At 38.3% G+C, this 26133-nt stretch overlaps 1 protein-coding gene across 6 annotated transcripts in view; it reads left to right on the forward strand.

The window, feature by feature from the left end:
- The window catches only part of DSE (dermatan sulfate epimerase), a 65124-nt gene that overhangs the window by 34110 nt on the left and 4881 nt on the right, over nt 1-26133 (forward strand). For 5 of the 6 annotated variants that reach the window (XM_053592295.1, XM_053592292.1, XM_053592294.1 and 2 more), the window contains 2 exons: nt 19358-19611; nt 23732-23971. In XM_053592295.1, the coding sequence (XP_053448270.1) occupies nt 19358-19611; nt 23732-23971 (494 nt within the window). Of the gene's footprint in view, nt 1-19357; nt 19612-23731; nt 23972-26133 lie in introns of those variants that run through there. The other variant, XM_053592297.1, reaches the window with a different exon arrangement.

Below are 26133 nucleotides of genomic sequence, written 5' to 3' on the forward strand. Positions count from 1 at the left end.
TTGCTCATCTTTGTTCAAACTGCTCTCAAAACTAGAACATCTGTTTAATTCATACAAATTTCTTTTTGGCCTTGTTGCATGAAAATTTTTAGCAGTGCTCCCCGGAGCCCTTTCTTTATGCATCTAGGAATCTAATAGTAACACAACTGAAGAAAGCTTGGGGGGAAGTGACAGTGTTATGTCTGTGTTCAGTGTTAAAATGAAGTGTATATGAGCTATATATGCATACAAATTTATTAATGTGGTTTATTTTATTTGAGTAGTAAGTGAAGAGGTTAAAGGCCACATGTATAGATTCACTTAAGAATCTTGTGCCATTGTAAAGGAAAATTTAACTGGAAATTATTATCTAATTGTATTATGTCCATATAATATACTACAAAGTAGAAAGGGAATCTGATAGATTGATAACGATGGTGGTGATTGAAAAGAATAATAGCATGCATTGTAACTGTGTGTATCTCTGAGTTTCTGGGTGACTGGACACCACAGAAAGTTGAGACTCACATATGTGCTGTGTCCGCTTTTGCAGGGTGCCTGTATCCACTCTCAGAAGCTCTCTCCATTGTTCTCCCTTCTGTTAAAGCTCACGCATGCCTCATCACAACAAAGATAATAGGGTAGTTTAAACTTGTGCTTAACTTTGTTCTAAAAATCCAATTTAAAAAAGATACTATTGTGACCTAATATATAGTGGTGTATTATTATTAGCTTAAAAATTATAATGGCAGAAACATCACCAGTAATGTCTTTGTTTTTACCCTTATTAATTAAGCCTTCCCCACCCCCACCGCCCATAGATCTAGTCTTCCAAATGAGAGTTAGGATTTGGGTTACAGTTGGCTCTGTTATAAAAAAGCTTGATTAGAACTTAACATACAACCGTTTTTAGAAAGCTTAATAAGCTAGATCTTAAATGTGGGGCTGGTAACAATGGAAAATACGTTTTATTACACTTACAGTGAATTCTTTTTTTATATAATATCACCTAGACACAGAGCACACAAATTCTCTGACAGTTGGCACCATGTGGCCGTCCTCGTTATTATGAGTTGCTTTCTGTATTCAGTCTTTATATGGATTTTAAAAAACAACTGGATTTCAAATAAGTGAAAATTAGTATTTTTTTTTCTTTAAGAGCTTAAGGTTCAAGGTAGGAAAATCATAAATACAGGGCTTGGTAGAGATTTAAAGGGGATTTTTTTTTTTAAATGAGTTTTTAGGATAAGTTTTTAGAGTCAGCACATATTCAACTTTTGAAAATTTGTATAATATGAAGGTATATTTTTATTTACTTTTTTGTACTTATTTCTACTATATCTTTCCCCCTGAAGATTAAGGAAACATAAAAACGTGATTTAAGTTAGAAGTAGTTGAGAAAGAAAAGTGGGGGTGGGGTCAGGTTGGGGATGACTAGACAAGGAATGAGACAGTTGCTAAAATGCATCTAACACCCCATGAGCAAGGCACAAGTGGACCCTGAGGGGTTTTTGGTCTTAGCAGCAAAGAAAGTATGCAGAGTCAGTTTGAAGATTTACAGTATCCATGAGATCAGTTATTCTGTAGAAGAACTACTCTTGGCCCTAGGATCAGAAGGAAATTTCTCCTGGGGGTTTCAGAAAGAACCTTCACAGTTTTCTTATAGCATCCTGACAGTGCACGTGTGACGAATTGCATTGTGTTGTTTCTTATACCAGACCGGACTGAGAGCAGAACCAGGCCTGGTTTGCTCAGAGGTACATCCCTCAATGGAGGATCTCAGAAGCAAAGTTCACTAAAACTGGAGCAGGGGAAGGAGTGGGGGTTTAGGGGTGGATCTCTTATTTAGTCCAGGCCACCTTTTTTTTTCTTTCTAGTCTAGCTTAATCCTTCAGTAGAATTTTACATAGGTACAAAAATGAAATGACTGCAAAGCCATCAGGCAGCCTCTTTACACATTGTCTATCTCAACCAAGCTCTTGGGAGATGGGTTGCCATGAGCTTGACATTGCAGTCCTGAGCAAATTCTTACAGTGATCTTCTAGAACTGATGACAGACAAAATAAGCAAAATGTATTTAATTACTGGAAAAACAGATTTTGAATCTCTTACGAAAGGTGCAGTTAAGTTTTCTGTACTTGGTTTAATAATATGAGAAGGTGAATGCATTTAGAAGAAATTTAAGATAGTATTGTACCAGGATTTGTTGTTCATGATGGTACAAGAGTTATCCAGTGTGTGTTTCTAACCAGCAGGCTTTGGTGGGAGCTATCATCTTTAAATTGTAAACTCTGGGGAATAGGCCTGGCTTAGGGCTCTTTGGATGCAGATCTGTTTTCACATCTTGGTTCTGCCACTGTATTAGCCACGTGGCCTTTGGCAGGTTCTGTAACATCAGTAAACTTGTTTCTTCTTCTATGAAACGATTTTTCTGCCTGTGCAAGGGTGTTCCCGGGATTAAATGAGATAATGCACATAAAGCTCTTAGCGTCATGTGCCTGGCACATAGTTTTACTAAAACGTTTATTATTAATAGAAATAGGTATGAATATGCAACTTTATTCTTAAGTTTTTTGGTACACAGTACTGAATTTTGCATACTTCGTAAATCTGGAGTTGCATTTTTGACAATTATTTGTTGTGAATCATTCCTTTTCTCCCTTTCTTTATATAGTATTTTTGCTTACTTATCGTAAGACAGAAAATAAATCACAGAGGAAAGAAATTACTTCACTCTTGCCTTGGAGCCAGTTAGCTACAGGAAATCAGGAGAACTGGTGAGGGAAACAAAAAACGTTGAACTTTTGGACAGAGAAGTAATTGTACTTCCCCCCCCACACACACAACAGACTGGGTATTAAATCTTTGCTGTGGATTGCAAAATCTGGATAGTGACATCTGAGGGTGTATTTGCAAAGTAAAATAAAGTAGTAAAACGGAATAAAGAGAATGAAAGAAAGACTTCTGGCATATTGAAATGAGCCCATCGCTTTCATTGCCGAGTGTATGAAAATGAAGAGTGGACCAGCCTGTCTCAGCATTGCCTGCTGGGTTCCAAGTGAAATTCCCTACAGCTGTTTCTCAGGCTTTTTACTTTTCAAAATTGCAATTTAAGGCAGAGAATCAAAGGGGGAGGATGTAGCTGGGCCCCAATATGTGGAGCCACAGCACCGTGAGTAAAAAAGATCAGGTTTTCCTCTCATGACCTTACAGTGACGAAGGCTGGGGGAGGCTTAGCCAGGAATGCACCTGGAGTCCATTAACGTGGACTCATGGAAACAAACACTGCGCTGTCAGAAAACCCAGCGCCCCGTTCCCTGGCCTTTTCTCATTCACATTTTTCCTTTCCCTTCCTCTTCCCCTTCATTCTTCCTGCCACTCTATTTCTCTGTTACTTTCATTCTGTGAGCTAAAGAAAGCTCTCCCCCTTTACCTTAGAAATAGAAGGGTAAAATAGCTGATGACTAGGAGGCTTTTTATGACAATCAGATTCTTTCACATTTACAGAAACACACTGCCATGGTGAATTCCCATTGTGAATGCCATTTAATAAGCAGGTTGTGGGCAGCATCATTACAAATGGATTATTGGGCAAGAATTGAAGCATGTGACATGTGGCAGAGGAACAGGCATGGGTGGGTGTGCAGGGCAGCTGGAGCCGGTCAGGGAGCCGTGGGACAATTGTGTGTTGTAGGTTGTAGACATACCCTACGTAGGATGCTTCTCTAACCTGAACTCTCAGTGCTCAGCTAACTTAAACTCTAAGCTCTTCCCCTGCTTATTTCAAATGCAGGTGAGAATAAAGTAGTTCTAATAATGCTTCTTTCTAACAGTAAGATGTTTTGTGACAGCTATAAACATACACACTTGAAAAGAAATCCAAAGCTCCTTTCCTTTGTTGTGTCAGTTTGACTCTGAGGTTCAGTTTTGGTGTGACCCTGAGCTTGTCTGTGTGATGAGTGACTCACTCTCTCCTACCTCCTCATACCCTTTCAGTGTCACTTGTTGCCTTTTAAAACGCAACAGGAGCTGTCAGAGGAGTTGTGCTCAAGGCCACAGGAGTCCTCAGCCCTCTTTTAATTGAGTTCTAGCAAAGGCAACCTGAATGTATTAAGTTCCACGAAGTCTTTACAATCTGACTCTTAAATTTTTTTAATATAAAAAGTTGGCAAGCATGATATTTAAATTTTGCGCATTCTTTATGCCATATCCTGAAGAAAAATGTTAGTTGGCAAGTACTGCATATATTGTGTCTGTATTCTGTTTCATTGATACTTCATAATCATTTTTTTAAGTTGGCTTTATCTTTTGGATAAAATAAGTTTTCACTTCTAATACCACTTACGAGGTAGAGTCTTGCCGATGTTAAGTTCTTGCTAGTGATGGGTAGATAACAGCTGGAGAGTAGTAACGGCATCACTATGCTTATGGAGTCTCTTGGAAAGTCAGATAGTTCATTTTACCTTAGGGACCTTCAGAATGGTCTTTTACTTCTTCATCTTCTTCTTCTATGTCCATTAAGACAACACACTGTAGCCACACTTAACATAGTCTCTCTCATCCATCTTTCCTTTTCCTTTCTGGTGTTAACATGCAGGTTCTGGACACCAGGAGGAGACGTAGTCAGGGGCCAGATCATTGCTGATCCCATGTGAGCCTGTAGTTTAGAAAGCTCTGTGTGTGGACAGCTTGACTACAGTATCAGTTGTAGGGAAGTGAAGACTACATTAAGACAGTGAGGACGGGACAAGAAGGCATGAATTTAAGAGACATTTAGTATAGAAAATTTACACAGAGATTGGGGAGATATGGCGTACTGTTTCTCAAAGTGTGATTCAGCATATTGTGTCCTTAAAAAGAGGGATTCCTGCATCCTACTCAGACTAATGGAATCATGACCTCTTAGATGGGCCAAAGAACCTGCATGTGTAACAGGTGCCTCTTGTGATCCTCAGGTGCCACTAAAATTAAATTGTAGGGTACAGGGAGGTATAAATGATGGCCCTGGGTGACTGGTTGTATACTGATACCCAAGTGAGATAGGGACTATAGGGGAAGGGAGTGGGTTTGTGAGAGAGAAAAGATAGTTCACCTTGTACATGTCTTTTGTGTTATTATCTTTTTTTCTGTCGTCTTTATCTTACTTTCTTAATATGTGTATCACCAACTGTGTGGACAGAGGACTTCCAAAGCCCTCTGTTATCACTCCAAAGGCTCATAGATACCGTTGGCAGATACCTTGGTGTGTATTTATGTAACTGTTAGGGCCTCCTGGCGAGGTGTGCTAGTCCTCGTAAGTTACCATCTCTGCCCTTTACCGGTCCTGTTGCTTCTGCACTGCTACGACTACACTTTTCACTGGCCCCCATCAACTTTATTCTCTTCCCTCCCTCTCTGTTCTGCATTCTTTTTTTTTTATTAATAATAAATCATAGCTGTGTACATTAATGCGATCATGGGGCACCATACATTGGTTTTATAAACAGTTTGACACATTTTCATCACACTGGTTAACATAGCCTTCCTGGCATTTTCTTAGTTATTGTGTTAAGACAATGATATTCTACATTTACTAAGTTTCACATGTACCCTTGTAAGACGCACGGCAGGTGTAATCCCACCAAGCACCCTCCCTCCCCTCTGTTCTGCATTCTTGTACACTATGGATACATCGTGCTCTTGGGGATTCTGTCATTGACGAATGTAGGTGAACTCTTCCCGAAAAAGGATCTTTGAAAAGTAAAAAAGGTCAGCCTTTTGTCATCATCACCATAAAAATGCCTCCTTCCAGAGCTCACAGACTTTTAAAGTCTTTCTTTTTTTCCTAGAATTTTACTGTTTTGAAGCTTTTCACTGACATGGATTGACGTGTGGTCCAGTGGTCCACCTGGACCAGGTGCACTGGCGTTTTCAACTCCGCCCTGTGTCTGGGCAGCAGGAAGTTTACAAATCAGCCATGAGCTGGCCTTTCTGCCTGCAGCAATTCCGTCTTCTCCTTCCTTTCTTTCTAATCCTACCCCAACTTCATGATCCAGCAGCTTCTTCCCTTATAGTCTCTAGCCCTCTCATCCTTCTCAATCCCGGTAGTTGTTTTTCACCTACCTCATCGATTTGCATCAGGAACTGGGTTGCCTACTCGGTTTTCTGTCCAGGATGTTTATCTTTTAAAAGCAACTCCAAAGAAACTTCCTTCTAGAAACCTGATGGACTCTACCTTCTGCCCTTACCCTGGCAGTGTAAGTCACACGCTTCCAGGAACTCATGCAAAATCTGATAGGATGTTTCACCCACACTGTGATTCCTGGTTTGTCATCTTCCCCACTGCCACATAAGCTTATTGAGGTTACCCCCAACATTTTTACCTTTGAGTCCTGAGAGTCTCATGTGGCATACCTGACACACAAAGACACTAATAAATTAAATTGAATGAATCATCTTTTTTTTTTTTCTTTTTTGAGATAGGTTCTCCTTCTGTTGCCTGGGCTGGAGTCCATAACTCACGGCAACTTCAGACTCCAGGGCTCAAAAGATCCTGCTTTAGCCTCCCAAGTAGCTGAGATTATAGATGCCCGCCACACCTGGCTAATTTAAAACATTTTTTCTTTTTTTTTTTTTGTAGATGTGTAGATGGGGTTTCATTGTATTGCTCAGGCTGGTCTCAAAATTCTGGCCTCGAGCAATCCTCCCACCTTAGCCTCCCACAGTTCTAGGATAATAGGCATGAGCCCCTGAGCCCAGCTCACGGATCATCTTACTTTGATTGAGATTCTAAGCCTACCAAGAGCAAAAATCCTGGAGTGTGTACAGTTTTGAATATGACTTGGTATACTGTGGCTGCTCTTATTTATCTGGCTTCACTTTTTGCTCTGAAGACCTGTCTATCATCAGCTTTCTGCCTGTCAGCCTGCAATCACAAAGACCTTGTGCCTTTGACACACGTGGAGGTCAGTGGAAGGAATGTCAGGGTTTGACATCTTGGTGCACAGCTCACCGGAGCATCTCGAATTACCTGCTCTTTGAAGTGCTGCTGCACCTGATATCCTCTCCTCCCTGATCCTGACGGATGAGTTTTGGCGTCCGTCACATATGTAATGTCCATGTATGCTCCTTATCAGGTATCCACAATAGAGTTTTGTTTTATTCATTGAAAGCCACCTGCTTCAGTCTCTGAAATGGATGGCATTGGTATTAAGCCGTGGGTATCTGTGTGTGTGATACTTTGCTTTAAGAGCAAGAGCTGTAGAGTCAGACTGCCTGTGTTCTAATCTTATTTATAAGCTGTGTGACTTGAGCATGTTACTATGGCTCAGTTTCTTTGTCTGTAAATTGGGGATCAATATAATACCACATAATGTTATTTAGAGGATTAGTTAATAAAGCAGTACATAATGTGTTAGATGTTACTGTTATCTTCAATTATTATTGCTTTGCTTATATTTTGTGTTCTTATAATTTGACATCAATGAAAGTAATTTTTATTTATAAGTGAGTATATGCACATATTCATTTTATATGAGTTATTGTATACTTACTGTGTTTTAGGTATTTTGCTAGGTATTAAGAATACAAAAATTTGAAGGCATGTTATACATCTGTCTTGCCTAGAGTTGTTGATCTAGGGAGATATAAACTAACAGGCAGTATTACACAGGTGATGAATGCTGTGACTGGGAAAGTGCAGAGCGTAATGCGAAGGCCTGGGGTACTGTGCCAGCATTGGAGCCTCAGAGGCGGCTTTCCTGCTGGGGCCAGAAGGAAACAGAGGAATCAGGCAAGTGAAGAGGGAAGGCAACCAGGTTTCACTAGCATCCCAAGTAGAACTTACTGATGTACCGAGGCCTGGAGACATGAAAAATGAGAGTGCTTGGGGCGGTGCCTGTGGTTCAAAGGAGTAGGGTGCTGGCCCCATATACCGGAGGTGGCGGGTTCAAACCTGGCCCCAGCCAAAAACTCAAAAAAAGAAAAAAAAAATGAGAGTGCTTTTAAGGAACTGAAAATTTTAATGTCGGGAGGAAACTAGCAAGTGATGAGGTTTTGAGTAGAAAACTGAATGCTTTGAGTAGAGAGCCTGCTGCTGCCTTGGCTGCCTTGTGAAGGAGCTGGGTGGGACTTTTTCTTAGGAGCCCTGTGAGGCCACTGAAGGGTTTAACACAGCACTGACATGATCATATTTATATGCGTGTGTGTGTTAACCTTTTCATTGTAAAGTTGAAGTAGAATCTTATATGAGCAAATGTGCCGCTTAATACTCTATTTTAAAGCAAACATCCTGGTAACCACAACTGGCAAAATTCACCCCTAGAAGCACCTTGATAGGCCCCATCTGGTCACACCTTCCTCCTGACAGAGACTACCCAACTTGGGCAATCCTCATGTCCTGTGTTCCTTGATAGTTCACCCGGTGTGCATCTCTAGGCATGATAGCTTACTCTTAAACATTTTAACAGTGTTTTTAAGGTTTTCTTTTTTATCTGCAGTTTCCGTTGCATCCCTTTATTTTCTTTACACTTTATCTATGGAAGAACCTCGGCCCTTTGACCCACGCAACTTCCCCTAGTCTGGATGGTGCTGATTACAGGCCCTGGTGCAGATCAACCATTCAGTGAATAACATTGTCCTTGGTTTTTCCTGCACATTGGCAGCTGCATGCTGAGGCTTGATCCCCACCCAGTTTTGATCACTTGGACACAAGCATCAAGAGATATCAAATGACCGCTGATTTCTTATGTCTCAGATTTGTGTTTTAGGAAGAATCTCTGACCACACGTGGGAGTAGACTGTGAGGTCAGACCAGGAAGACCAGTAAGCCTTTTGTGTGTATCCAGATGAAAGTGTGGAACAGGAAAGGAGCAATAGGTTCCAGTGGTAAAGAATTAGTACCTATAAGACTTGACAATTGTATTTGAGGGCCAAGGGGCACAAAGAATTTTCTTTATGGGATATTGAGGGGATGGTGGGACCTCTTGGTGAGCTTGTAACACTTGGAGCTGTTAGAGAATGTTAATAAAGGTTTGGTTTTGGATATACTGAATTGAATTGAAGTTCCCATGTACCCAAGGGAAGATGGCTAGTTCATAACTCCCAAGCTTTATTTTTAGCTACTTCTTATTTGCCAGTGTTATGTTGTGCTTTAAATATATACATGTATGTATAATACATATAATGTATAATATGTGTGTGTACGTATGTATACAAATGTATCATTGTCATTGTCACCAGAAAAAAATTTTTTCCAACGTAGAATATACTTTCAGGTACAATAGACATAGTTTCTGTTGATGATCTGAAAAATGTAGAAGGAAAGTTCAAAGAAGATCAGGTTAATTAAAGTATTATTACCACAATGAATAAATGAATAACAGCTGGGAGAATGAGAGGACACGCCAAGGCGCTAATACAGCGTGGCAGCCCCATGGGTGTCCTCAAATCACTTTCTGGAGCTGAAGCCAAATTGTCATGAGGCCGCACTCTGGGAGAAGAGGATTAGCTTGAGTGAATCGTGCTGCTTCTTCTGAAGTTAAAAAGGAAAAAGAAAAAACATTCTCAATGAAATGTGTGTAGTGATTTGGGCTTGTAACAATTTGGGGAGTAATTTTTAGCTCATATCTGTGATTCATTTATAGTGAATTCAGTATTGTAAGAAAACAGCTGGGCAAAGAAAGAAGTAAGAATAAATAGAATGTGCACATATTGCTAAAATTTTATATTAACTTTGGTATCTTCTCATCCTGTTCTCTTGACCATAATTTTAAAATACCACATGAAAGTGACTCCTTTGCCTTCTTTCAAGAGCCAGTTGATATGAGAAAGATTTTAAAATATTACTGAATCCATGTTGAAGCTTACGCCCTCTGCTTTTCTACTACGGTCTATCACTTGGTCAGAGAAAATGGAGGGAATGTGATTATATTCAGCACTTAGGGTCAGCTTTTATTTTCAATATGATAGATAACTCTAAATCTAAAAACTTGGAAAACTGTTTACTGCCTGGGGCATGTTGGAGATAGCTCGCAAGTTTGGCTCATTCTTTAATTTAAATTTAGTTAATTTATCAATTCTGTTTTGTGGCAACATATGAGATAACGCATCCCACAACATTTTTTATGATTCACAAAGAAAAGTTCAAAACGGACCTTTTTCCACTCTTCTGCCAAATTGCTTTTTAAGATGTTCTTTTTGAAATTCCAAACCCAGAACATAAAATAAATATTATTGGTACAGGGTGCTGTCACAGGTATTATTCATTACTTCTCTTGAATGTAAATGGCTTCAAAGCCAAACAAAATGGTTTTGGTGGATGAGGGACGTGTTTCTTCTTATTTTTCCACACAGTGATAAATTATTTTTCCCTTCTTAAATTGACTGCCAGAACCCATGTAATATCTTCCCAGCTGCCTCCATCATGTACTACCTTCTGCTTTGAACATACAGAGCTTCTCTGGTTTCCTGGGTTCCTTCCTGATGATCTCACACTGGGATTTTCCCTCTGCTGAGAAGTGTCTGGGAAGCCCAAGTTTCAACCCAGCACCTCCCACTGAAGTAGCCCCTGGCTGTAGCCTCTTGCTAGTAGGACAAATGTGGTGGGAGGCTTGTTTGGCTCACACTTACCAGCTAAGACAGTGGTATTCAAACCTCTTTTGACTGTGACTCACAGTAAATGTTTACAGTACAGCCCAGTGTTCCTATAACTTTAACTTTACTTATGATAGATATATAAGTAAAAGTTTCATAAAACAGCCCTTGCATTTAAATTATGCTTTGTAGTATGCAATTTTCCATTCCATTAAATTGCATTAAAAATATACTGGTCACACCCATTATATTCATTTCACCGTCTTATTTATAGTTTAAAAATGCTGCCCAACATTCTGATAAACACATGCTTTTTTTCCAGAGAATCCCTTCTAAATATCTTCCTTGGACATCTCCAGTGAGGGGACTGCTTCAGGCTTTGAGGTGGCCCTTTTTATTCTATAATTTTAGAATGCTTGTTCCCCAAAATATATTGGGAAGCATCTTTATTTCATTAAGAAGCAGAGCAAGCCTGTGATTAGTGATTACATTTCAGGTTTCCAAGACTGAGTGGAGTGAACTCTTGCAGCACATTATTTCCTACTGCTGAATAAAATCAGCCGCAGTTCATTCACTGTATTAAAAAGGCCTCTGGATTTATGAAACTTTAACATAACTTAGAAAAACCTTTAAAAAGCATATTATAAAAGAAATTCGGTAAAACATTAAGAAGCAAGAATCTTGAGTAAATATTAACCTTACTCTAAGATCTAACAAGATGTCATTTCATGTAGTCTAGCATCTTAAAAAGCCTGCTTCATTTTGGTTTTGTTATTTTTCTACCATGAGGATAACAAGTATTTAGCAATTTGACTGCAGTTTGGGGGTAGAGGGGTGTTTTGGTGGGGTCTTGATTTGTTGCCCAGGCTAGAGTGTAGCAGTGTGGACACAGCTTGCTGCAGCCTGGAACTCCTGGGCTCAAGCAATCTCTTGCCTCAACCTTCTGAGTAGTTAGGACTAAAAGCACATGCCACTTTGCCTGGCTAAATTAAAAAAAATGTTGCCCAGGCATGTCTGAAGTTCCTGGCCTCAAGCAATCCTCCCTCCTCAGTCTCCCAAAGTGCTGGGATTTCAGGCTTGAGCCACTGTGCCAGGCCCAATTTTTGCCATTGTTAAAGTGTCTCTCACATTTTAAAACTTAATGCTTCAGGTCATTCTCTGCCCTTTTGCATGTTGTTGGAATACCAGGTGGGTCTTGCTCTGGGGTAAACAAGAATAACTGTGTGTTCAGGCAGCAGCAAGAGGGTGCTAGATAGGAATGTATCCAATGGCAGAGAGAGTTGGTCACGTTCTTTAACATCAGTGTATTTGTTGCTAGGATGGCTTTGAACGAATAGAAATTTATTCTCCTACAGTTCTAGAGGGCAGAAGTCAGAAATTGAGGTATCAGCAGGATTGATACCTTCTGGAGCCTCCAGCAGAGAACTTCTCTCAAAGCTGCTCTCCCAGCTTCTGGTGGTGTGGGCAATCCTTGGTGTTCCTGGGCTTGTGGATGCATTTCTCTCTAACTCAGATATTTTATCACTTTAATTACAATAAAGATCTGTTGTATTTATAGATATGCTATGATTTTAATGAGATGAATGTTAACTGTTTGCATATTTTCACTGGGCCAAAACTATTGACAACAAAACCATCTTGTATACTATAATGACTTTTCATTTTGAAAAGAGAAAACAAAAAGTTGTGTGCATAGATTCTGGGGATTAAGATGGGGACCTCTTTGAAGGGACGATTGTCTTCCTATCATAGCTTCTAAATAGCTGATTGGTCACCATGTGTGGGGGGGTAAATTTTAACTGCAGTATAATGGTTGCTAACAATTTGGCTAAACCTTTTTCCTTGGGAAATACGTGGAGTCAGAATCTTTAGATCTGTATTCTTGGCCAGAGACTTCTTAAATAGACAGTATGTTTTTGATGTGGCATGTTACAAAATTTCTACTGAATTTTTATGTTTAATAAACACATCAAGTACGTAAACGTCAAGTACATAAACACATCATTATCAGCGATCAGTTCTGTTAGAACCAACATTTCTAAATTATATTTCCTTATCTGGAAGGGCTAACTACCTTCTATCATCCTGGCTATTCTTATTTTTCTAATTTTTGTCTTAAGTCGTATTTACTCCTTCTAGATATGGTTTCTCACATGGTCTATTACGGTTTGCATAGTCATTTAACTGAAGTGATGGCATTAGTAATTTGTCCAACTGAATTTTTTGAAACATACTTATATTTTACGCATATAAATATAAAACATGTTAAACATATAAAAAATGCCAAGATTCTTTTAAAATGGGAAAGACCATTTGATTATGCTTGTGAACAATATAGGCAGCTCTAGTTATTCTCTTCTGTCACCTTTCCAGGTTTCAGAATTTCTCCATTAGAACAGATTCTTTCCAAGTTTGTCATTGGAATATGATATATAAGCCTATCTTTAACCGAAGTCCTTTGAACTCTGCCATTTCATTGAAACAGAGGTCTTGTTATCAAATTTGAATAATTTTACCTACCTTATTTCTCCCTTTTACCTTTTTAGGTCGAATACTAGCCCAAAGCACCCTTTCTTAGTTAAAAGAGATTATAATTATGAATGCTGTTTGATTCTGTTTAAATAGATTACACTTGGGTAGCATGCTTAGGTATTTGGTAAGACTGCATGTCATTGAGTTAAGCTTAAAATAATGACATGGTAATGCCTTTTCCCATTTAACAACACTACCCTACATTTTATTTGCATTATCTTGGTATATTAACACTTAGATTAATTAATTTTATCTACAAATCATCTAGAATACTTTTCGTTTAAGTAAAAATGTGAACAATATAGGCAAATCTAGTTGTTCCTTTCTGTTGCCTTTCCAGGATCCAGAATTTAATTTTTGATTTTGCATATTTCTTCTTGAATGGACACAGCAGACTTAAATTTCATATTTTAGAATTTAATATTTGGGATATTCAAATGAAAATGAAATTAAGTGGTAATATTCTGGTATATTAAATCCAGTGAATTTAATGAATATAGAAATATAAATTGTGAAATGAAATGTTCTTTTACATTTCAGGGCTAAGTTATTTTCCCTGGTGAGGTTGTAACATACAGTCAATTCCCATTCTGTTATACTGTTATCCTTCTAGCAATTGTTTTCAAATAAAGAAAGTAGTTTTGTTCCTGAAGATGATGTTGGAAAGCTCCTTGTCCATTTCTGTGTACGCTAGCCCTGGTCAGTGTCAAAGAAAACCAAACTGGACACTAGTTAATGTAGTAAGGGCAAATTTTAATCAATAATAACTATTTCAGTAAGGAAAAGAGTCCCATGTAAACCGATTTGAACATTGATTTGTGCAGAGGTGAGTGAGTTTTACAGAGAGAATGAAGGCATACAGAGGCAGGGAAGTGAGAGCTCAGCAGAGCCAGAGAAGTGAAAAATCACAAAAGTTAGTCAGTGTGCATGCAGTTAGTTCAGCTGTGTCTGCTGACTGGCTCTTACCAAAGGTAGGATTCTGTCCTTCCACAGAGAATGGGAAAAAGAGACCCTATCCTCAAATGTTGGCTGGAATAAATGGTGCATTTTTTTTTTTTTTTTTTTTTTTTTTTTTTGTCAGCCTTGAGTTTCTCAAGCAGTTACTTTCAGAGGAGATAGGGTCATCTTAGGGATATGTCCTTGAGCTGTTAGAAACTGTTAGTGTGTGATCAAGTCTTCATAGACCAAGCTTGAAGCCTAGTCAGGAAGAGGGAGCAGAGGGGCCTGACTAGAATCTGGTCAAAGAGAGAATCTTTGTTACCAGCTTAAGGGGCCCACGATCCCCTGGGCCAGCTCTACCTAGAATAGTTTATTCTGTTCCCAGGTTCATCGGAGGTCTTGAGGAGGGGAAGTGTTGTTTTAGAAATCCTATGTGATGAGTGTCTCATGTTCCTTGTGAACAGCCGTGCGAGCACAGAATTGTAGTTTCTCTTCCTGTAATGTCTGCCCCTTTTCTCAGTTCTCATGCCTTGTTTTTGCCTTGGTGTCATGAAAATGGGAAGGCTTCAAACCTGATGTGGTATTTGAGTATTTAAGTGCCCTTCTGTCTGGTTCTTTGTAAGGCCACTAACTCTGCCACTTACCCATGCATAGTTTTGTGACATCATACTTTCTTTATTTTCAATGTTTTGTTCAACTGAGTTATTTCAGTCTTCCAAATGTTGATTCATTTAGTTACACAACATAAAAATAAATCATATTCCTTATGTTCTCACTGATTTCATCAGAAAAATTTTTCAGTATTGGTAAGCTCTTAAGCTCTCAGTAGTGGATGCAAGTTTTCCAAAATTTTTATTTCCACATAAAAGCTCCAAGTTTGTCATTGGCAACAAAGGCTTTTAGCTTTCCTTGAACTGGCAGGCCTGCCTTATTTATTTTCAAGAAAACTCCTACTTTAATACCCAAATACAAACAATTATGATTTGTCAGTCAGCCATTGTGTCATGTAAAATGATGTTTCATGAGAAAAACAAAACAAAAAAACCCCCAGCTAGTTCAGCTCAACTCAGGGGATGATTTCTTTTCCTTGTGACACTCGTTTTGGTTCACTCTACTTTTCACATTTCCCATTTCTTCATACAGAGAATATTAAAAAGATGTATATTCAAAAGGTTGATATTTTTAAAACATTATTCACTTTTACCACTTTATCAAGGACATTCTTAAGTGAGGAGGGCTTTTTTAAAAACAGTGTGTGGCAGTGCATAATCACATAAAGACTGCAAGGGCAGTTTAGTGCCTCTGCTTGGATTCTTGTTAAGGCACAAGCATTTTTACCCACTATTGCTTTTGTACCATCAGGGCAAATATCAACATTAAAACATCTTTATATTATTATGAAAACAACTTTACTTGTGGATCTTCTGAAAGTGACCCATGGACTTTACTTTGAGAACAGTTGCTCAAAGGAGAGTAAGCGTGGGCTTATTTACAAAAGAGGAATATAATAACAGTTTTCTCAACTAACCTCCTCTTAATTGACTTGCCAATGAAATTAACTTCCATTGCTTGTATAACAGGGCCGCTGTTCTCGTAGAATGCTGAATGTCAGGCTGGAAGGCTGCCTTCTACTGTGGCTGTTCATTTCTGTTCCCACCAGAAGTTCTGTGCTTAGGAAGTATCAGCTGTCCCCTATTTGTTCTCAAACCAGTTAATACCAGTTCCACCAAAGGAAGCCTCCAAGTTACAAACATCTAACTTAGGTATAACTCACATTTATAAACAGAAGCTCTTACAGTAAGTTCCTGAGTTACAAACATCTGACTGATATATGACTTACATTTACGAACAGAGTTTATTACAGGTAATAGTTTCGTACCGGCTCTAACTTAACATACAAATTCAACTTAAGTAGAAACTTACAGAACCTATTTCATTTATAACCTGGGGACAGCCTGTAATATCTGTAATCACACAATGTAATAATGTGAGAATAGTTGAAATATGAGTTAAAAAGTTAATGTTTCTAAAACCAACTTAAATGCTTTGGCTTGACTTACTATATATAAAAATTTGCTCTCATGATTTAGTATAGTTGAGATTTGTAAAAGATTAGGGAAGAACTCATAAAAATCTGGAAGGATTCTGCAAATTCCTGCATAAATATCTTTAATTTCTCTCTATATTGTAAAGAAACCCAAGCTGGAAATTGTGATGATGTGTTATGTGTGTTCTTTGTAGGCAGCAACAGTAAAACTCCATCTGTAGACCCATATCCAAGAACAGGCTTTGACTCACCTTCCAAAGATTGGTGAATATGTGTACTTATGGATGTATTCTAAATTGAAACAAAATTCACAAATTAACATTGGTGTTTGTTTAATGATTTTCCATTTAACCAGCCTTTCCAGTGAATTGAGTTACTGTGTCAGGATTACTTTCAGCATGGTAGTTTCTCGGCTACTACCCATGAGCTACTAGCAAATTGCCCTTGGTTTCTGTGACTGTAAAATATGCTTTCTTCCATAATTGCACTTTGTATTTGAGACCGTATTAATAAAGAATTTAGATAACCTTCTAGGAATATAGCTATGACAGGCCAGCTTTCATAACAATATAGGGGTGACCTGAAAGTACTATAAGCTTTTTTCTATTGGTGTAATAGGGTTCTGTTGAACTGGAAACTGTTTGAAATAAGCAAATTATGTGTTGGGGCTTGGAAATTTTCACAGAAATTTGCCTAATAATATTTTACAAAGGGCGACAATCTTATAATATGATCTATAATAACAAGCTCATTGGCTAATTGTACATGTGAAGGTTTGGTAGATGGTAGCAATTCACTGATGCAGCTTTATGATGGACACGGGTCCATATGATGGATGGGGGTACAAACTGTCATTTATAGATGCATCACGACATAGTTCAGTGACACAGGGCTGAGATACAAATCATCTGGCTTTTCTGCCTGGCTGATCACTGAGTCAGTGAAGAGCATGTTGTAGTATGAGTTGTTTTTTTCCTAGAAGTAGGAAATTAATTCACACTCTCACAGTCTGTAGGAGACTCACTGGCAATCTGACTGGCTAGATGAAAAAGGCAGCTTTGTCTGTGACCAAATGGTAAAAAAAACCTCATGAATCTTAGTCTTTTAGCACCAGGAGGTATCACCAATACAGCTAACTAATCACTGAAATTATTATTAAATACAAAGGAATCCCTCCATATTCCTCAGTTCATAATGATCACACTATCATTGTCAACAGTGTGGTTGGCAATAAGTTATAGGGTTTTTTCCCATTTTCTTTCTTTCCAAAAATATTTATGGAGTATACTATTTGTAACATACTGTTCTGTGAGTACAACAGAGGAAAAAAATAGAGAAGTTCTTCCCTTGTAGAACTTAAATTCTACTAGCGGATAGATACACATTTGCTTAGGGGAACAAAAAAGAGGAGGGGGAATTTAAATATTGTCAGTTGGGGGTGGAGGTAATAACCTTCTGACCAGGGAAGGCCTGACCAAGATGGCTTCTTTTGCATAAGAGCAAGAATTGTAAAGGAAGAATACAGTCTGCGAGAGGTAGTAGCTCAGAACATTTTTAAGTATTTTTAAGCTGAGGTCTGTGGGGTTTGTTTGAGGGAAAAACTGTATCTTTTACTAATTTTACTAAAAGTACAAATTCTTTTACTAACTAAAATCTAGCATTGCTTCCACTCATGAATGGAGATAACCAATTGTAGTGGTTTTGGGAGAATCTGTAACTTGGTTTAAATATCACAGATATTTTCATATCACATTACAGTTGTTACAGATGTCTTAAAATTTTTGTTCATCCCCACTTATAAATGCTGGTGTTTACTATCCCTGCTATTAAATGTTATTCAGTGCCTTAATAAAGAAGCACTTACATCATTATAAGCTAATGTCAGTCAGAGTTGCCATGTTGTGAGCAAAGCGTTTTTATAACTGTTCTTAGGTATTTGTTCATACTTAGATCCCAACTCCGCCCAATTATTTTATAAAATATATTTATTAATTATATTCTAAAATAATAGATTTCTTTGTATTATTATATATTATTTCTTCTGAATTTTAAAGCATTTTGAAAAACAGGCTAAACCAGCAGTTCTCAACCTTTGGGTCATGACCCACAGGAACTGTATTAAAGGGCCGCGGCATTAGAAAGGTTGAGAACCACTGGGTTAAAGCTTCACTAGATTGCCATGGAGGTTCACGGCCCAGAAATGTTGGACTTCAGCTTAATCTCTAATTGAGGCTTTCTGCCACCTGCCATGGGTACAGCACTCACTGCATTTGTTTCTCTCTCTCAAGATTACATATATCCTGCACAATGCGACAGATTTTCTGGATAATTCCTTAGAGTTCTGACTTTGACAGAACCTTCTTCACTTCTTGTTTAATGCAGGCCACACACTATTAAAATATTTGCAAAATAACATCAAACAAATTTGGCTTCCTAGAAAATGGCAATGTGATATGTCACAGAAGATGAACTTTTGTACTTCTCAGGAAGATATTTGGAGGAACTTAAAATCAGTGCAGTTCTTTTCAGGGGGAAGGATAAGGTGTAGAAACTCAGAGTTAGAACTAGCTCCAAGTCACATCAGCTTCTCACTCATGCTTCCCACCAGAGTGTTGACCAAGTAGGTCTGTCCAGCTTGAGAGGTCTTGGACTGTGGACCATGATGCCCTCATATTAACTAGCTATGGGAAGTAAGATGGACTAAACGTGCTCACCTGTTGTGCTAAGGTGGCCATAGAGTAGAACTGAGAACCTCTTAGACAAATGAAAACAGAAATGTGAGCCTTCAGAAGGCTCAGAAGAAATTCAGAAGAAATAATATATAATAATACAAGGAAATCTATTATTTTGAAATATAATTAATAAATATATTTTATAAAATAATTGGGCGGAGTTGGGATCCAAGTATGAACATACACCTAAGAACAGTTATAAAAACGCTTTGCCCCAGAGTAGCCTGGGTACTCCAGAGAGTTTTGCCTTGCCACTGCATGTTCAGATCACTTTGAATATGGTCTCCAATCTTTCATCATGAATAAAGAAGCAAAAGTAAAACTTCTCCAAATCTCGATGTTGCCAGAAGCTGAGAAGAGAAGTTAACTCTGTACTTTTCAAATGAGACAAAACATGCTTTTGCCTCACGTAGAGGGAAGTCGAGTATGTGTCATTTTACCTCTTGGATTATGCCTTCAATTGTGCCCTTTAGTGCTGAGAAATAGACACCGAAGAGGTGTGGTGAAAGCTGGCAGCCTTGGTGAACTCATTTCCACGGTTTGTTTTCCTTTACAGGTTGGTGAAAGATGCTCCTTGGGATGAAGTGCCACTTGCTCACTCCCTGGTTGGTTTTGCCACTGCTTATGACTTCTTGTATAACTACCTGAGCAAGACACAACAGGAGAAGTTCCTTGAAGTGATTGCCAATGCTTCGGGGTATATGTATGAGACGTCCTACAGGAGAGGATGGGGATTTCAGTACCTGCACAACCATCAGCCCACCAACTGCATGGCTTTGCTCACAGGAAGCTTGGTGCTGATGAACCAAGGTGTGTGTGTGTGCACAGCCACGGCGATGGCTGAGCTGAAGTCAGTGCGTTCCCAGCCACCTTGATGGCTGAGCTGATGTTAGTGTGTGCATAGCCATGGTGATGGCTGAGCTGACATCAGTCAGAGTTACCATGTTGTGAGCAAAGTGTTTTTATAACTGTTCTTAGGTATATGTTCATACTTGGATTTCAACTCAGTCCATGAGATGAAATAATAACTAGGGCATCTTTTAGTTACTTGAAGGACATTTCTTCCTTAATTTCTGTTACTATATTAGCCTGCAGGTTATCTAATTATGGCTTAGATTGTCCCAGGCCATATCCTCATAGCACAGGGTCAGTGATGAATATTCAGTTTTTCAGGGAATTTTGGCAGTGAAGGCAGTCTACCTGGAATGTGTGGAGTTTTAAAAAGCTAAACAGATGGTTTATTATTTGAAGTGAAGTGTGAATCGTAACACCACTACTCTTTTTTTCCATGAGTTGGAACAACTGATCTAGATTAGATTATTTGTATCAAAATTGGAAGCAATTTTTGTTGATCCTATAGCTACTCTGCTTTCATGTGTTACATAATTACCAATTACTTTTTTTTCTTTTTTAACTCTAATTTTATTACAAGTGGAAATCTATCAGTGGCTGAATGATTATATTTTTTATTTTTCTTTATGATTATATTATTAAAAAGCAGCCCAGACATCACAGTGAATTATTAGAGTATTAAATATATAATTGGAACTAGGAAATCTACAAAATTTAACTCTTGATTCTATCTCCAATAAGAATGAATAAGCATTTTGTCAATATTAGATTTTTACCCAAATCTTAACTTTCTCCCTTGTCACGTCAACCTAACTCTCAAGTTAGGTCTTTGAGAAAAAGAAATTTACATTAATTGAACACATGACATGTGCTAATCCTTTCCATATTTTATTTAATTCTCCCATTAACCATGTAAGATAGCTCAGTTTCTTTGCACTATATTTTGTTGCCTCTGTTAAAATATAAATTCAATTTATAATAACTTAATGGAAGTTTAGTTAGGAAGGTGAATTTTTGTCTTAGCTGCTGTTGCCACTTGCTGTCAGGAAACAAAAGCAGGGGTGGCGCCTATGGCTCAAAGGAGTAGAGCACCAGCCCCATATGCCGGAGGTGGCAGGTTCAAACCCAGCCCTGGCCAAAAACTGCAAAAACAAAAAACAAAAACGAAGTTAAAAAATAAAAATGCAAATAATGTGAGAACCACCTTTCCAACCATTTACGAACCTGTGAGAAGATACCGTCATGAAGTGATGGAAAGAATACAGAGTGAGCTAGATCTCAGCTCGGGGTCTTGGAGTTTAGTCCACTACAGTTGAATTTCCTTAAGTTTTTAGTTCTTTAACAGCAGGAATAGAATTTGTTTCTTCATTTTCCCTCATAGATAAAATCATTCCAAATAATAAGCAGATGCCTCTGAAGTACTGGTTTGAATTGGGGCAGAATATGTCATTCTCCTCTGCCAGGAGTTTTCCGATGCGTTTATTTTCTAAGAAGAATTATGGTGGCTCTGATTTAAAAGCCAGAGCTCGCACATAAGTAGGACACACATTTACGAGAAGACTGGACAGGAGGAGAGCTGAAGTCTCTGATCCTGCAGATCTTGGTTGACAACCAGACTAATAGCCCTGACTTTCTCGGCACACTCACCTTGACTCCAGGAGCTTCTTTGGCTGGGCTAGGGGAATACTTGTGTGTTCTCAGTGCAGCCCCGTGGATGCTGACTGTAGAAGCTGAGAGGACATCTGTAACTCTTGTTAAGGGCTCATGAAAATTTTCAAAAGTGGGGAATTAGAACTTTTCCTGTGTTCTACCAACCCTGTCTAGACGTGGTATCCAGGGACCACGTGGACCACATGTATTGAGGATGGAAGGAAGACAAGTGTGAAGTGTCTTAATCAGTGGTTCTCAACCTTCCTAATGCCATGACCCTTTAATACAGTTCCTCACGTTGTGGTGACCCCCAACCATAAAATTATTTTCGTTTCTATTTCCTAACTGCAATTTTGCTACTGTTATGAATCATAATGTAAATATCTGCTATGCAGGAGACAGCCAAAGGGGTCGCAACCCACAGGTTGAGAACCGCTGGTCTAAATGATTCCCCAATACTTATAACACCAAAGAGTGGAAAGAAAGATGTCATGAAGAGCCTTATGGTTAAATATCAAATGAGTGTATGACATTTGAATTAAAGAGAACAATGTTCTTTTTGTGACTTTAGGAAGTTCCAAGGAACTTGGAAGGATGGGTAGGACTTAGACAAGTGAAGATAAAAAGAACATTCCAAGCAAGGTGTATAAGTTGTACAGAAATACAGGGCATTGCTTTAATTAACAACAATAGCAGTACCAAGAATTGACAACTGTTTGCAGTTTGCAAAGAATTTTGGTAGACATTGCCTCGTATTTCCTGAAGAGGGTTGTTGTTGTGAGGAACAAATAAGGAACACCCAACAGTGTGATATCTAAGAGACAGTGGTCTGCTTTTAGGCATGGGTCACATTGGTAGTTGGTTGTTGGCTTAGAGGACACAGAGAGGAAAAAAGATAAAGGTGATTATAGCCAGGTGTTGTGGCAGGCAGTAGCTGTAGTCCCAGCTACTTGGGAGGCCGAGGCAAGAGAATCGCTTAAGCCCAAGAGTTTGAGGTTGCTGTGAGCTGTGACACCATGGCAGTCTACCCAGGGTGATATAATGAGACTCTGTCTTAAAAAAAAAAAAGATAAAGGTGATGAGAATTTTAAACCCTAATGATAGAAAATGGAAATTGAAAACTATCTATAAGGCTGGCATGTCAGGTACGATGCTGAGTGACAGAAGCCAGAACACAATTAGCAGTCGCCTGTGCACAGCCAAGCCTGAAGAAGCCTTGTACCCTCCAAGACACTGGAACCACGTCTTAGCCTGAGACTTGAATTTAGACCTAGAACTGGTAGCATCTGCCCTCTGGAAGTCCCACAGCTGTCATGCCTAGTAAGCCATGAGAGAGGGTCAGCTCTGATGAAGATACACAAGCATGTGTGTGGGAGGAAAGTGATGAGACCTTACCTACGCTGGGAAGCAGCAAACTTAGCTTTATCCACGAGGGTTGTGTGTTTTAAAAACAAGTAAACAAAATAAGCTGAACCTTAAATCTGAAGACCTAGGTTCATATAAAAATTCTGGTCATTTTAAGTCATGTGCCAGAGATCCTGAACAAGTCAACCTTTCTGTAATTTGGAGACAATAATGCATATTGGGTTATTATTAAAGGATTAAGGGAGATTCTGTTCAGTGCTGCGTGAATTGTGTTAACAGAAATGTTATCGTTACCTAAACACAAAAATTCTAGAAAGCTAGCATGGTGGAATCTAAAGGATTTTATAAAATTTTTTAGATTTTTAATATTCAGTGGGGAGATTGAAAAATGTGACAGGTTGAAGAAGTGCTTGGACAAAATCTTGCAGCTCCTTTTTGGCAGGTTTAGGACGCCCAGGTGATTTGTATCATTATTAGATTGCCTTTCCAGTGGTTTCTAATAATCTAACCGCACTGTGCTACCTTTTCAGATCCCATGAAATTCAAAGCACAAAGAGAAGAGGTTGTCTTACCATGACAGTACAAATTGAAGACTGTTCTTTTAGCATTTATAGTATTTGCAGCCTATTATTAGATCCTATAAAATAATGGTGCAAAGTTTTGTAAAGTGATAAACTTCAAAAGATATTTTCAAGTAGCATTTTTTGGGGGAGTGGGAATTGAATAGAAGTCTCAATATACAAATCTTATAAAGTTCTATGCATTTGTGATCTTACATGTGATAGTTTCAAGTTATTAAAGATGGGAAAATGATACTCATTTAAGGGTTTATCTTCATTTAGTTATTAAATGACCCGTATTCAAGAACTTAACTTGCCTCATGAATCCATTAGAAGTCTGGATTAATAGGATGTTACTTATAACATTGACAAGTAAGAGTTTTACAAAATGCAATTTGTAACATAAGTTGGTCAAATAACTCAGAGGACATTATTTTGCCTTGTTTTTGTTTATTCTTTGTTACAGCTTTTAGTCATTGTTGTCATGTGTTTTCATCTTTCAGGGTATCTTCAAGAAGCCTACTTATGGACCAAACAAGTTCTGACCATCATGGAGAAATCTCTGGTCTTACTCCGAGAAGTGACGGACGGCTCCCTCTATGAAGGAGTTGCTTATGGCAGCTACACCACTAGATCGCTCTTTCAGTATATGTTTCTTGTTCAGAGGCACTTTGATATCAACCACTTTGGCCATCCATGGCTTAAACAACACTTTGCATTCATGTACAGAACCATCCTGCCAGGTATTGTGAGGAGTCAGAAGTGGGGAAACATTAAGCTATTGTAATTCTTTTCTGATTATGAAATGAGCAAAATTAGGAAAGGAAATGAGGTCTGTGGGGTTTATCTTGTTAAAATTAAAGGAATTTTTCAAAACTCAAAGAAAAATTAAATTCAAGAGTTGCGTATAGCCAGAATATTGTTGGAGGAAGTGTTAATATTTGTAATTTAGATACCTGTAGCTTGGAGCATAATGGATCAAATATAATTTCTAGTGCCTATGGTACTTTGTTTTTTACATATACATATGACTCGAATACATATTTAAACTATTTTTTATGAATCTAAATGAAATATAAACATTTATGGCTACATGTTAGTTTTCGTTATGTGTGATTCCTAGTCAATCTTAGCTTTTAGTTTCTAATTTTTTCTTCCAGACTAAACAGACATGATTCAAAATGAAAAATTACACTTACATAGTTTGCGGCTTTAGTAGTTTTTTTTTTTAATAAATAGTAAAGAATATAGTAAAGTCAACAAAAAAACAATTTCTGTAAAACTTCTAATTTCATATTGCTATGTGGGTTAGCTGTCTAAGAGAACTAGCTTTAAGTAAAAGATACATATGATTTAATAAATTTTTTTGTTTCTAGGAGAGCTTTGTAGCTCTCCTTATTTTGGAAATAGGACAAAGATGAGAAAAAGTTGGGGAGGTAAATTTTCATCAGGATGTACCACCACCCCAAGAAATGTAATGTTTAGATAGTAGTTTTAGATCTGCAACAGAGAATCTAGTATTTAAATCTTTTTGCTCTGGTAGTATACATATGGATTAGATATTAATAAAATCTCCATTATTATATTAGTGATCCAAAAAGTATGACAGAGAAAAAGAACCATTTTAAGGTTTAGTTTGGACTTACATTCAGAACCATGTTGACTTACTACTTATTCTTAAATACACAGAGAGGCCTATTTTGCAGTTCCTCTTGGTAAATAAAGGCAATCTCAAGCAAGGGACCTTTAAGAGGCCTCAGTACTCTGTAATATAGGCTGAGATCTAACATCCAGCCATATCAGGGCTTGAGCTGTGAGCTGTGTATGTGGTTACTTCCTAAGCTGGAAAAAACAATATGAACACCTCTGAGAAAAACATTTATATGTTGGTGTTGATTCAGTGAAACTTTATCAAACATTTATTTGCCAGGTACTATACTGAGCAGGGGATTCAAAGAGGAAGAAAACACATTGTCTGCTTTCCAGAAACTCATGAACTGGTAGAGGATTGAGAAAATTGCATTTTATAACATGGTTTACTTAGAAGATCACTTACTAAACTGTTAGGAACAAAAACATTAGCTGTAAATTGTGTAAACACAAACATGGAAGCATTTTAAAGAGATTCTGTGTTTTGTACATAGCATGGACATTGGAAAATGGAGGTGGGCGGTATACGTACGTGTTAGAAGATGCAGCATTCTGTAACCATTGACAAGTTGCCACATAACACATAGAGGCTTACATGCAAGATTTGTGGAAGGCTTTTTGAGGGATTTCTGATTAATTGGTTTAGGATGGAACATGGATATTGTGGTTTTGTTCATTTTATCCAACCAATTACACAATTGATTGTCTTTACAACTAAGTTTGAAAATCATTGTTTAGACCAGCATTTTTCAACCATTTTTATCTCAACCATTTTTATCTCACTCGAACCTGTAGTTAAACTTCCATGGCACACTTAAATTATGTTGATCATAAAGGGCCAGGCGCAGTGGCTCATGCCTATAATCCTAGCACTCTGGGAGGTCTAGGCGGGTGGATTGCCTGAGCTCACTGGTTCGAGACCATCCTGAGCCAGAATGAGACCTCATCTCTACAAATAGCCAGGCATTGTGGCAGACACCTGTAATCCCAGCTACTTGGGAGGCTGAGGCAGGAGAATTGCTTGAGCCCAAGAGTTTGAGGTTGCTGTGAGTAACCTCAATGACACTGTGGCACTCTACCAAGGGCAACAAGTGAGACTCTGTCTCAAAAAATTAAAAAAAAAAGAATGCACTTAACTGTGCTTTGAACTTCTTTTGAAAATGATTTAATGATCTTTCAAATTTTCACAGCACACATAAGATCCTTTCACGGCACACGTAAGATCCTTTCAACCAGTGTGCCATGGCACTGGTTG

The sequence above is a fragment of the Nycticebus coucang genome, chromosome 5, assembly GCF_027406575.1.
Source record: "Nycticebus coucang isolate mNycCou1 chromosome 5, mNycCou1.pri, whole genome shotgun sequence".
NCBI lineage: Eukaryota > Metazoa > Chordata > Mammalia > Primates > Lorisidae > Nycticebus > Nycticebus coucang.